The 12,825-nt window shown below is 44.7% G+C and overlaps 1 protein-coding gene across 1 annotated transcript in view; it reads right to left on the minus strand.

The window, feature by feature from the left end:
* The window catches only part of ADAMTS16 (ADAM metallopeptidase with thrombospondin type 1 motif 16), a 198,143-nt gene extending 186,071 nt beyond the window's left edge, over positions 1 to 12,072 (minus strand). The window contains exons 1-3 of the mRNA XM_075541734.1: positions 11,944 to 12,072; positions 11,743 to 11,851; positions 4,235 to 4,563 (exon numbers count right to left, since the gene is read on the minus strand). Coding sequence (XP_075397849.1) covers positions 4,235 to 4,563; positions 11,743 to 11,851; positions 11,944 to 12,072 — 567 coding nt within the window. The remainder of the gene's footprint in view (positions 1 to 4,234; positions 4,564 to 11,742; positions 11,852 to 11,943) is intronic.
* Between the last annotated feature and the right edge of the window lie 753 nt (positions 12,073 to 12,825).

A 12,825-nucleotide genomic window follows, 5' to 3' on the forward strand; every position in this document is an offset into this window, starting at 1 on the left:
AGGAGGAGAGATGGAAGAAAGAAAGAAGAAGGAGCGAGAAACTGACAGCATAACCCATACACAAGGACAGAAGGGAGTAATATCAATAGTTGCTGACAGGGTTCAGACTTAACAAAAACATTAAAACATCTATTATAAACAACTTCTATGAACTCAAAAAATCATATCTAAAGCATTCAAAGTGAGCATGATGACAGTGCCACATCAAAGAAGAATATTTAAAAGGTGATAAAAATGATTTAAAATATTGAAAATCTGGAGTTGCAAAGTGCCATATCCTAAGTGAAGAGAAAAAAAAAACTCACGCAAAGGTTACAATGGCACATTTGAGTCAGCATTAGCTCTAACCAGCAAACATAAACATTGATTGAAAGAGGTTAGGCAATCTGAAAACAGAGAACAAAGATTTTTTCAAGGGGGAAGTAAAAGAGCAGAACCTTAGAGTTATGTGAACGATCAGTCAGCCCCGTGAACGTGTGCGGATGTCATTATCAGAAGATGCAGGGGGCAGTGAAAGAAGCAGAAGAACAAATGACTAACAACTTTCTAAATTTGAGGAAAACATTGTCCTACACATATAGGAAGTTCAAGTAAGTACAAGTGAGATAAACACACTTTCATACCCAGCTATGCTAGTAAAAAGAAAGAGCCAAATAAAAAGAGAAAATCCTGTAAATGACGAGATAAAACTGTTCTTCTTTAAAACAGATGGGGAGTGGATAGGAGAGAAACCTTGGGCAGGGACACGAAGCCAGATGGAAAATCAAAGTCAGAGGAAGACATGGAAAATTAAAATGGTATAAAGACTTTGTCTTGCATGCTTTGGACGTATTGTCAGGAGAAACCAGGACAGGTGGAAAAGAACATCATGCTTGGAAAAGTGGAGGGGCAGCAAAAGAGGGGCAGGCCCTCAACACGATGGATTGACACAGTGGCTGCAACAATGGGCTCAGGCACTGGAACGATTGTGAGGATGGCCCAGGACCGGTCACTGTTTCCTTCTGTTGTGCATAGGGTCACTCTGGGTCAGAACTAGCTCAATGGCACTTAACAACAACATATCAATACACACTTACTTCATTCTTGCCTCAACTTCTGTAAAAGACTTATTCATCCATTCATCAAATCATAATTAAAGTCAATGTATTGGGTTTTTAACACATAGAACTTATATCAATATATTAAATCACTGCCATCGAGCCAATTCTGACTCATGGTGACCCTAGAGGGCAAGGTAGAAACGCCCCTGTGAGTTTCTGAGACTGTAACTCTTTACTGAAGTAGAAAGTCTCATCTCTCTCCCATGGAGCAACTGCAGTTCCAAACTGCTGACCTCATAGTTAACAGCCCAATGTGTAGCCACTATGTCACCAGGGCTCCTGCATAGATAGGTAGATACACATAATAGCATAAAAGAGGAGGCAGCAAAGATGCTTTACAGGAGGTAGTAAAGTTTATATTTTCCACTTGATTTTGATTATTATAAATCTGAAAGATATTCTGATAAGCTAAGATGTATCTTCTAAGTCCTAGAACAACTATTGAGAAAATAACTAAGAAGGGAGTTAAAAATCACTCAAGGAGCTAAAATGTTGTATTATAAATTATGTACTCAATGTAAAAGGAGGCAATGGAGCAGGAAGAAAGGACATAATAAAGTATGATGTTTGTGGAAAACAAAATAAAAAAACTGGTCATAAATCTAACTATTACAATGATAACATGAAAGGTAAATTGTTTTGAAATGTAGTAAAAAGTAAAGAGATTATAAAACTCTATAAAAGAAAACACCTATATACTGTTTATAGAAGACACATTTTAGATTCCAAAATATAATCCAGTAAGAGAGTAGATAGATAAAAAAAGCATCATAAAAAGTTGGTGTGGTTATACTATATAGAGAAATTATATATATTTTAAATTATCAGTAGAAATAAGAAAAAAAACAAACCATTTGCCATTGGGTTAATTCCAAGTCATGGTAACCTTAGGAAATCTGCTTCATAGGGTTTTCTTGGCTGTAATCTTTATAGAAGTAGATAGGTCATGGGGGGTTCTCTTCTGCAAAGCTGTTGGTAGGTTCAAAATATAGGCAGTTACAAACTGAGTCTGGCTTCGGAGATATAAAGAAGAACATTTTATTATGATAAAGCCAATCCATCATGGAAACATAGCAATCATATTCATATTTGCACCTAACAAAAAGCTTTAAAGATAGGTCTGTGAAGTCAACACTCACAGAATTGAAGGAAGAAACAGACAGTTCAACAAGAATAGGTCCAGACCATAATATACCACTTTCAATAACATCACACCAAAGCAAAAACAAAAACCGCAAAATAAAAGAAGACAAGGAAACCCTATAATCCATGCAGAATTAACAGGCATCTATAGACTATTTCACGCACCGACAACAGGACAGAATACTCTGTTTTCTTTAGAATTCCTGGAATCTTCTCTTGGATAAACTACATGTGGGGTCATACAATAAGTCTGAGTAAAATCAAAATGTAGGCAAAGTTTATTATCCAGTGTCAATGAAATTAACAGAGAAATTAGTAATAACTAGAGGCCTATGGAGAAATTCACAAAAATATGAAAATTAAACAACATACTCTTAAATCACCAATGTGTTACAAAAGAAATTATGAGAAAGATTGGAAAATACAATGATATGAATTCAGACAAAACTGCAACGTGTACAAAAATTTATAAGATGCAGGTAACACCATGTTTGGAGGAAAACATAAAGCTGTAGAACCTAGACTGGAAAAAGGAAAGCTCTTCAGTCAATAAATTAATCTTACACATTAAGAAACTGGAAAAAAAAAAGGAAGAAGTTGGGAAAAGTCGAAAGCGAGGATTTCTCACGCTAAGGGATACAATTTCTGAAATCTCCCTCCATGAGGTGCTGCAAGGGCTTGTGAACAAGAACGGGACAAACGGGGGGATTCTACGGACTCCTGACTCCCACGGAACAAGTGACTCAGTCAGATGCTACTCAAAATGCAGGAGGGGTGGGGGCAGGGAGGGGAGAGGCTTGCCTAGGAGATGCCTCCACCTTTCATTAAAACCTGGAATACCCAAGATCAACAACCCAAGTCAATCCATCAGGAAGCTATAACAACCATATCAATCACAAACGAGAGAACATCATCTAATGTGCGATAGCACTTGCTTTTCTTCCTAGATTCACAGCCACTTTTAAAGGTGAGGTTTGGGAGCAGCCATTGTTCATGAAGGAAATAGCAGCCTGAGTGCATGCATGAAGGTCATTTACCTGCATGCATTCTCTATTATTGATATTTGCAAATGAAAGACATGACAGTGCATTCGTCATCCAAATGCAGAAGTAGCATCCTTAACCTCTTCCTAGCGTTTCCTCTAATAAACAACATAGTCACTTCTCACTGCCCTTGAGTCCATCCTGACTCATGGCCACCTTACAGGACAGGTAGAAATGCCCGTTGGGTTTCCCAGACTGTAATTCCTTACAGGAATAGAAAGTCTCATCTTTCTCCCATGATGTGGCTGGAGGTTACTGATAATCTCAACATTAACAGCCCAACTCATAACCACGACACCACCAGGGCTCCTCTTGGTTAAATACCATTGTGCTTCTCATAAAGAAGATAGTTACACTGATGTGATAATAAACTAATAAATCAGAGTAACCCATAATACGGTGAAAAAAGTGCTACCAGTTAAATGTTCCATCTTCAAACCAAAAGAATCAGCCACAATTATTCTAGTCAAAAATAAGCAGCAAATAAGGTGGTGTATACACTTTTTTCTATTAAGACAAAAGATGTACCACAACATATTTCTATATTAAACCCCACCCACCACCATTGAGTTAATTCCGACTCATAGCAAGTTCACGTGCTCAAGAGAACTACCCCATAGTACTCCCAAGTGTAATAATCATGAAATCAGACTACTCATTCTTCACCCCTCTCCCCTCAATAGAGTGGCTGGTGGGTGTGGACCATTGTCCTTTGGTAAGCATCACAATATTTCATCCATTTTCCCCACCAAGGTTCTTAACAGCACATTTATGCAACTATGATTTGGCAATCATCTTTGGATTGTACAGATCAAAGTCATTCGGACGGCAGGAATAGAACACGCTGAAATGTTTCAAGGGAATCTCCTCCTTTCCACCTCTGTGCACTCACCTTAACCAATACGCTGAAATGGAGCCTTCCCCAGAGGAAGAGAGAGGGGTACTTACCAAACCTTTGCAGGTGGAAAGAGCCACGGAGGAGTTCCTGTGGGATCTCAAGGAGCCTTGATAAAAGCAGAAATCCTCCGGTGGAAGGGTCTGCACTGACTTCGTGCCTCCCTTCCCCAGGGTCTGTACGACAAACCCAGGAGCCACCAGGTTGCTGGACGTTCTCAGGTCCATGTGAAAGTCCTGCCCGAATCCTCTCAGTCGTAGGTGCAGGGAATCCAAGTCTGACGACGGGGCCACTGCTCTTCTTCTCCGCTGATGGTGCATGATTTCATGGGACACGTAATGCCCCTCGGGGTCCACCTCATACACAGAGACAAGGTCGAATTCTGCAAGCAAAGCAAGGAGCAGCTGATTTTACAATCCTGAAAATAATCTTAGAGTTTGGAAAAGAATTGGAAACTTGGGATATAATTTATGATCAAAGGTAGTGGGTGAAATCGTGACAGCCTCCCTCGGAGATCCCTGGGGAACCTCAGGGCATGGTTTTATTTGGAATTAAGGGTCTGTGCAGATGTCACTAAGGTAGAGATCTCAAGATGGGGCTTCTGGATTAAAGTGATCCCTGTATTCAATATGGTGCTAAGAGATGAAAACAAGAGACAGCCAGAGCCGCAGAGTGGAGAAGACAGTGTGATGGCAGAGATAGAGATTTGTAGCACGTGACTAAAATCCAAGGCATACCAAGGCTGGCAACAAAGCCACCATAAAGTAAGCGTGGGTCAGATTCTCACTCAGAGCCTCCAGGAAGAACCAAACCTGTTTACACCTTGTTTTCAGACTGTTCGCCACTTGAACTGTGAAAGAATGCATTTCTGATGGTTTCGGCGTCCGCATTGTGGTGATTTTTCATGGCAACCCCCTTGTCATTGGGTTTCATGTAATCAGTTGTAACTTGTTGTTGAGTCAGTCCTGACTCATAGCGACCCGTGCACAACAGAACTAGACACTACCTGGTCCTGCACCATCCTCACAATGGTGCCTAGACTTGACCCCATTGTTGCAGTCACTGTGTCAATCCATCTCCTTGAGATTTTTCCTTTATTTTTGCTGCCCCTCCACTTTACCAAGTATGCTGTCCTTTTACAGGAACTGGTCTCACTCTTAGTGACCCTACAGACAATAGAAGAAGCACTGCCTGGTCCGGTGGCATCCTCTCAATAAGTACCATCTATACTCGTGTACCAGTCAAGTTTTTTTCCGCACATTTTTAATGCAGTTTTTTTTTGTAATAAAATGAGGTGTCTTAGCTGATATTCAGGTCAGCTTATACTCAAGTCTATATGGTATGTTGAAGTCCATTGTTACAGCCACTGTGCCAGCCCATCTCACTGAGAATGTTCTTCTTTTTCTCTGACCCTGTACTGTGCCAAGCATGCACATGTTCTCCTGATAACATGTACAAACTATGTGAGACAAAAATCTTGCCATCCTCCTTATAAAGAACATTCTGGTTGCACTTCTTCCGTGACAGATTTGTGCCTTTTTCTAGCAGTCCATGGCACTTATACTATTATTAGCCAACAACGTATTTCAAAAGCATCCAGTCTTTTCCAATCTACCTTACTCATTGTCTAGCTTCACATGGCTATGAGGTGACTGAAAATACCCCAGCCTGGGTCAGGCACAGCTTAGTCCTAAGCATGGCATCTTTGTTCTTTAACACTTCAAGCAAACATGTCCAGTAACCCTTTCACTCAGTCAAAAAAAGAAGAAAAAACGCACCATAGATTCACTTTCAAGTTAAAATTTTAGAATAAATGAAAGAAAAACTTAAAAAAGCAAGATCTTAAAAGTGGACTTAAAGTAAATTACAATTTCCTTGATAAAGTAGGAGTGAACCCAAACGAACTGCCATCCAAGTTACTTCCAAGTCTTAGGGACCCTTTGGGCTTCTAGAGTTGTGTCCTCTCACATAGTTATTCAATCTGTATGCTGAGCAATCAATGAGAGAAGCCGGCTCCTATGAAGAAGAATGTGGCATCAGGATTGGAGGATGGCTTATTAGCAACCTATGATATGCAGAAGCCACAACCTTGCTTGCTGAAATTGAGGAGGAATTGAAGCCCTCGGTGATGAAGATCTATGATTGCAGCCTTCAGCGTGAATTATAACTCAATGTAAAGAAGACCCCAAAAGTCTCAACTGGACCAATAAGTACATCATGATAAATGCATAAAAGGTTGGAGTTGTCAATGATTTTATCCACAATCAATGCTCATGGAAGCTGCCAGGTAATCGTCAAAAAATGAGTTGCATTAGGTAAACCTGCTGCACAAGACCTATGATAGTTAGGTTTATCATGCCAACTAGGCCAATAGGAATGTGTGGGTGGAGTTTAATCAGGTCGCAGCTGATTGGAGGGCAATGAGATAAATGATTCTGCAATACCAACCCCCCTCACTCTTGCTCTCTGGTGATTGGCCAGCTTGGTGCTGCTTTAACTCATTCTGCCTCTACCTTTGCGCTACACTACCTGTGGGCCAGGCTAACACGTGGATCGTGTCCTTAGAGCTTGAGGCTCCTTCAAGATCTGCTTCACCACGCTATCCCATCTGGGACGGCTTCGCTAAATCCCAGGCTATCAACTGTTGCTGACTGTTGCTAACTCACCCTGCTGTCTGCTGCCTGCAGGCAGACTCTGCCTGTTTTGCCTGAGGGAAGATGCCCTGTCTGCTTCCTTGACCTTGGACTGAAGACCCTTTGTGAATTAAAGGACTTTCAGTATATTAACTGTTGTAAAGAGTGAGTTGAACTGAGTCCTCTGTATTGCTGTGTAGACTAATTAGTTGTTATATTATGTCTTACTGTATAAGTATATATACATATATATGTATATGTATATTATATATATATACACACAACAATATATGTGTGCTAGTATAGTTCCTCTAGAGAACATTGGCTAACACAGGCATCTGACCCAAGCCATGGCATTTTCAGTGGCCTCACATGAATGTAAAAGTTGGACATTGATGGAAGAAGACAGAAGAATCAATGCATTTGAACTATGTATGTTGATGGAGAAGAATATTGAAAGTACCATGTAGCAGCTGCTGGTTTTGAACTTCTGGTCATCTCAACAGGATCAGGTAACAGGCATCAGAAGACCCCAAACAAACAAACAAAAACATATTGATGAGAACAAGAGGGATCAGAGCAAAGACCCAAAACTCATCTGCAGAAAATGCCACATCTCCTTACTGAAGGGTCACAAGGAAGCGATGAGTCAACCAGGGTGCAGTATAGCACCATGATACACACACTATTCCTTTGGTTCCTTGAGGCTTCCTCATGCCCCACTATCATGTCCTCAGTCCTGCCTTCCACTTCGGGCTAGGCTGGAGCATGTACACATATACAGACAGATAAGAGGTCAGGACACACAGAATCCAGGGCAGATAAACCCCTTGAGGGTAGGGGAAGCAAGGTAGAGGTTGGTGTAAGATATGAAAATAAAATAATTTATCAAGGGGTCATGAGGGTGGGAGGTGGGGAAGGAGGGTAAAGAGAGGAGCTGATACCAAGGGTTCAAATAGAATGCAAATATTTAGGAAATAGTGATAGCAACATATCTACATATATACTTGATGCAATTGATGTATGGATGGTTATAAGAGCTGTAAGAGCCTCCAAAAAATGATCTTTAAAAAAAACACTAGGAATATTTACACCAGGGAAATTGGCAATTTTTATTAATCAGTGCTCCTTACCCTTCCTGCACTGCCTCAAGGGCCTGATGTTAAACATGTACAATAATATCACTGGGCCCATCTGAAGCAGACAGACTTTTCTCATGTGATATAAGCAGTTGAATGTTGAAAGTTATAAACTTTAAGCACACACACACACACACACACACACACACCAATAAAAATGTCTGAAAAGCACCAGAACCTGGCCCCGTGAGTTAATAGGGTCTGAAGTTAGAAAGCTAACGTAGCAAATCTTCATGTGCCTTTGTTCTTAACAAGGGCCACTGTTTTATGACAAAGGTAAACTAAAAAGGTTCTTTTTGTTTGTCTGTTTGCTTTTACAAGAGAGCTTTTTATAATAGGAGACAGCGTTCAAGACTCCTATTGGAAAATAAGGAAAAACAACTTGGAATCAGCAAACATTTGGTGGCATGTTTGCTGTCTGCAAACACAATTTCCCCCAATTAACTATCCATTACTACTTCAAATATAACAGGAAGTTTGTTTACTGTAACATAACTTCATCATGCACGCATCAAAACTTGCAGTAATAGTTTATATCAGTTGTACTTTATATAAACGTTATGGCTAAAGTATTTCTTTCCAAGACAACTTGAAGAATAGATAGCAAGATGTCTAAAAGAGGAGCTCTGGTAGTACAGGGGTTACAAGTGGGGCTGGTAGGCACAAGTTCAGCAGTCCGAAACCAACAGCTAGCAGTTCTGTGGGGAAAAGATGGAGCTGTTTACTCTTGCAATCAGTTAGTCTCAGAAATCCACAGGGGCAGTTTTACCCTGTCCTGTAGGATCACTGTGAGTCAGCACCTACTGGTGGCATTGAGAGAACCATCTAAAAGTCACTGGCAACAATGTGATACAAAGTAATCTCTCCTCTACTGTTCTAGAGCTAAATAAGTAACATGATGGAACCACAAAAATGTAATGCTCCAATGTCTTAGAAGAAGTACAGCCAGGTAGAAACTCCTTCGAAGACAGATGGTGAGACTTTGCCTCGCGTACTTTGGACACATGGTCAACAGGGACCAGTCCCTGTAGAAGGACATCATGCTTGGTGAAGCAGAGGGCCAGAGAAAAAACGGAATGCCCTAGTGAAATGGATGGGCACAGGGGCTGCAACCACAATGGGCTGAAACATAGCCAGATTCTGCTCTATAGGGGGTTGCTAGGAGCCGGAATAAAATCGAAGGCACTTGATAACAGCAGTGAAGGTGTGCCTCCTTCTTCTCCTCTCCTCTCCTTTCCCCTCTCCCCCCCTCCCCTCCCCTCCCCTCCTCTTCTCTTCTCTTCTCTTCTCTTCTCTTCTCTCCTCTTCTCTTCTCTTCTCTTCTCTTCTCTTCTTCTCTCTCTCTCTTCTCTCTCTCTCTCTCTCTCTCTCTCTCTCTCTCTCTCTCTCTCTCTCTCTCTCTCTCTCTCTCTCTCTCATCAAGAGAGTGCAAATGCATGATGCTTCCTGAAGGAAGACGTGGTGCATTGACTAAGGGAGAACCCCCTGATGTTGGGCTTGGCACCTTCAATTTCAGGTTATGGCCAAGCAACTTAGATGGTGGTCGTGAAAATATTGAGCTCCAGACAGCAGGCGGTTCCAGGTGGTCAGAGCAGTCAGGCTGAATGGAGTGCAAAGGCTGCAGGGAGCCCACCGCTCACCTCCAGCAGTGATTTCACCAGGGATATCTAAGGACAAGTCCGTTCTCACATGGAAAAACTACACACCCGCAGGTATTCTTGACTCTTCTTCCTGGAAATGGTCCCCTGCATCTAAGTTCCTTTAAAAAAAAAAGTTTTATCTGCCAATCCCTTCTGCCATTTCCTTGGCTTTCAGAAACTAGATTTGCAAAGGATTTGCAAAAGAAAAGGTGATGGGGGCTCTGGTGTCACTAGAACAGCAATACCAGAAGGGAGGGCCTTTAACAAACAGATTTCCCCCCTCGAAGTTCAGGAAGCTGGAAGTCTGACCTCAGGGCACTGGCTCTGGGAGACAGCTTTCGTTCTGCGCCCCTGCTTCTTCTTTGGTTCCATTCAGATCTCCCCGTGGAGGGATGTTGCTCCTTCCCCATGAGCTTGCTCACTCACTTGTTTAATGTCTTTTGTATCCCAAAGGTATTGTCTTAAGACACACCCTATATTAATATCACCTCACTTACAAAGCAACGTTTCAGGATTTAAAAACAAATAGGGGTTTTAACTCTTCCACAGGTAGAGAGGTAAGGGTTTGAAAGAAAAATTTTGGGGGACACAACTGAAACTTTATGGGACCTTCTACTTCCAACACACACAATTAAACTGCAGAACGTATTATAGCACAAACAGGAAAGAAGAGCGCAACAGTGAAAAAGATTAATTTCAAGCGAATGGATAATTAATCTTTTTCCTTGCAGACAGACACAAAGCATCAGCTCAAACATTTAAAATCATTTATATCTGGCGCCCTCTGGTGGTCCTCAGCATGTGAGGATCCATTTGCTAATTCTCATTTTAGGGTATGAGAGAAATAAGAGGCCATCTACTCTCGTAAAGATTTACAGCCTCAGTGAGCCCACATGGGGTCTCTATGAGTCCGGATCCACTCCAGGCAGGGGTGACTCAATATCTGGTAGAGAACTGCATTAGTTCATTCAGAAATGAAAACTCTTTTATGCTATTCCTCTACGTTGTTTTATCAAGGCAAATAGACTATTCAAGAATATGTACAATTTCCATGCCTTAAAACACTGTTAAATGCTATCAAATACTCTGAATGGTTCATTTTAACTTCCTAGAGTGTCTGACAATATGCTGGGTTCATTAAATCTTCACATTCCTTTGAGTCAATGCTGACTCACAACAACCTTATAGGACCAGGTACAAGTGTTCTGTAAGTGGTCACTGGAGTAGAATGCCAGGTCTTTCTCCCACGGAGTGGCCGAGGGGCAGTTTCAAACTGCCCACCTTGAGGATCACAGCCCAACGCATAACTGCTACGCCACCAAGGCGCCTCTCTTTAAACCTAATTCTTCCCTAACAGTCACCACTCAGATTTGAGATCGCGATTTATTCTTGGAAATTCGGCAGCGTAGTCATTGCCAAAGAACTGGCTTCCCCTGAAAAGCACTCTGACCAATTGCACGCACCTGCTTCCTTCCACACAACACGCACCCTGAAAACATAGCAATGGAGGGCCAGAGAGACCCACCCCCAGGGAAACGTCAGATTCAGAAAGACCTCGAACTTGCGTGTGAAAACCACACATTGCAAAGACCCAAACAGGAGGTTCATTTTCACGCGGGACCACAGCAAAGGTCTTGGCCATGGCTTCTGAAGTCCCAGAAAACTGGTCACCACTGGATGCGCTCGGACGTTTCATTTCCCTTTCAAGTCTGGAAGAGCATGAACTTGACCCTGAGATGATCAACCCTCTCGCACTGCAGAAATGACTCCCACCTCCCGTCTCCTGCTCTAGTGGGCGTAGGAAGGAGGTGGCCCATGAGGAGACATGGGATGCGGGTAGCAAGAGGAGACGTGCGTTAGAATCGCGGGTTAGTGCGTCATCTGGAATAATTCTAACCTCCACCCTTAAGTTTTCCGTGGTTATAAATAAGTACCCTGCCTGGTCTTGGTGTACTGTCTGTGGCAGGGACCCTGGTTAGCCCAAACGCCGGAAGTCCGACCTGGGGGTGCTGCTTCCCCCCAGCAGCGCCTTCAAAGTGACCAAGATCCGCAGGGTTGGGGACACTTACAGGGCCTCCAGCAGCAGCGCTGGGGGGCTTGGGGGCCTATGACTTGCGGATCAGAGCCCTCACCTCCAGGCCTCACTCACCTGTGTCCCGCAGCCAGTCTGGGCGCTGGGTGCTGTGGGGACGCCGCAGGGGGACGCTCGGGCTCCCGGGTGCCGCCGCTGTGGCTCCCAGGGCGCACGCAGGTACCAGCTGGAAAACAGCAGGGACACCTCTGTGAGAAGGAGCTGCCTGAGGGACCCGCTGGGCTACCGACCCCTGACCAGACGGCGGCGCGCACTCACCTGCTGGGCCACCTGCGCCAGGAGCAGCAGTCCCCAGAGTGCAGCGCAGCGCCCCGCGCTCGGCGTCCGGACAGAGCACCCGCGGGCGAGCAGGCTGGGGCGCGCGCTCCTAGGGCCAGGGGCTCCCATGGTCGAAGCCGGTGGTGAGCGAGGCTGCGAAGGACGCGAGGACCGACTACAGCCCGCCGGGACTCGGCGCCCGCGCCTGCGCCCGCGCCGGGGTTATTACCGCGGCTCTGCTGCGCGGGGGGCGGAGTGGCCGGGCTCCCGCCCCGACCGTGGGAGCGCACCGAGAGACGGAAGGAGGGAGGGGACGCAGGGGTATGGGGGTGGGGGTGGGCAGGGAAGAACCAGGGGGCAGGGCCAGGGAGGAGGAGGGGAAGGGAGAGGAGTGGGTGGGGGCCAGGGTGAAGAGAGCACTGATGGGTAGAGGGCGGGAGAAGGCGAGGAGGGCGAGGGGACAACAGGGGACAGGGTACTGCGGAATCCTAAGGGCTGGAAGGCTGGGAAGGGGAAGCGGGTCTCAACCCCCAGGGGCGCGAGTCACCCAAACCACCACCGCTGGCCCTCCCTCAGGGATGGTGCGGGCTGTGCACCTCAGGGACCCTTCCAGGGCGGGGGACCATCCTGGAGAACCCCTCAGAACTCAGAAGGTTGCCCTTAGCTCCACCTCCTGGCCCCAGGCCGACCAGAACTGGCACTAGCTGGGAATCCATGCTCAGGTAGCCCCGCGGGAGGACCCCCGCCACCCTGGGGAAGAGCGCGTGGAAAGGGGTCGTGGACCTCCGCGGGCCTGCCTCTCAAGCACCAAGCAGGCAGGAAAAGAGGACTCCTAGGTGTCACAGTCGATCTGAGGGTTCTGGGGAGGCCCCGGTTCAGTCT

This window comes from Tenrec ecaudatus, chromosome 2 (genome assembly GCF_050624435.1).
Source record: "Tenrec ecaudatus isolate mTenEca1 chromosome 2, mTenEca1.hap1, whole genome shotgun sequence".
In the NCBI taxonomy this organism is placed as follows: Eukaryota; Metazoa; Chordata; class Mammalia; order Afrosoricida; family Tenrecidae; genus Tenrec; species Tenrec ecaudatus.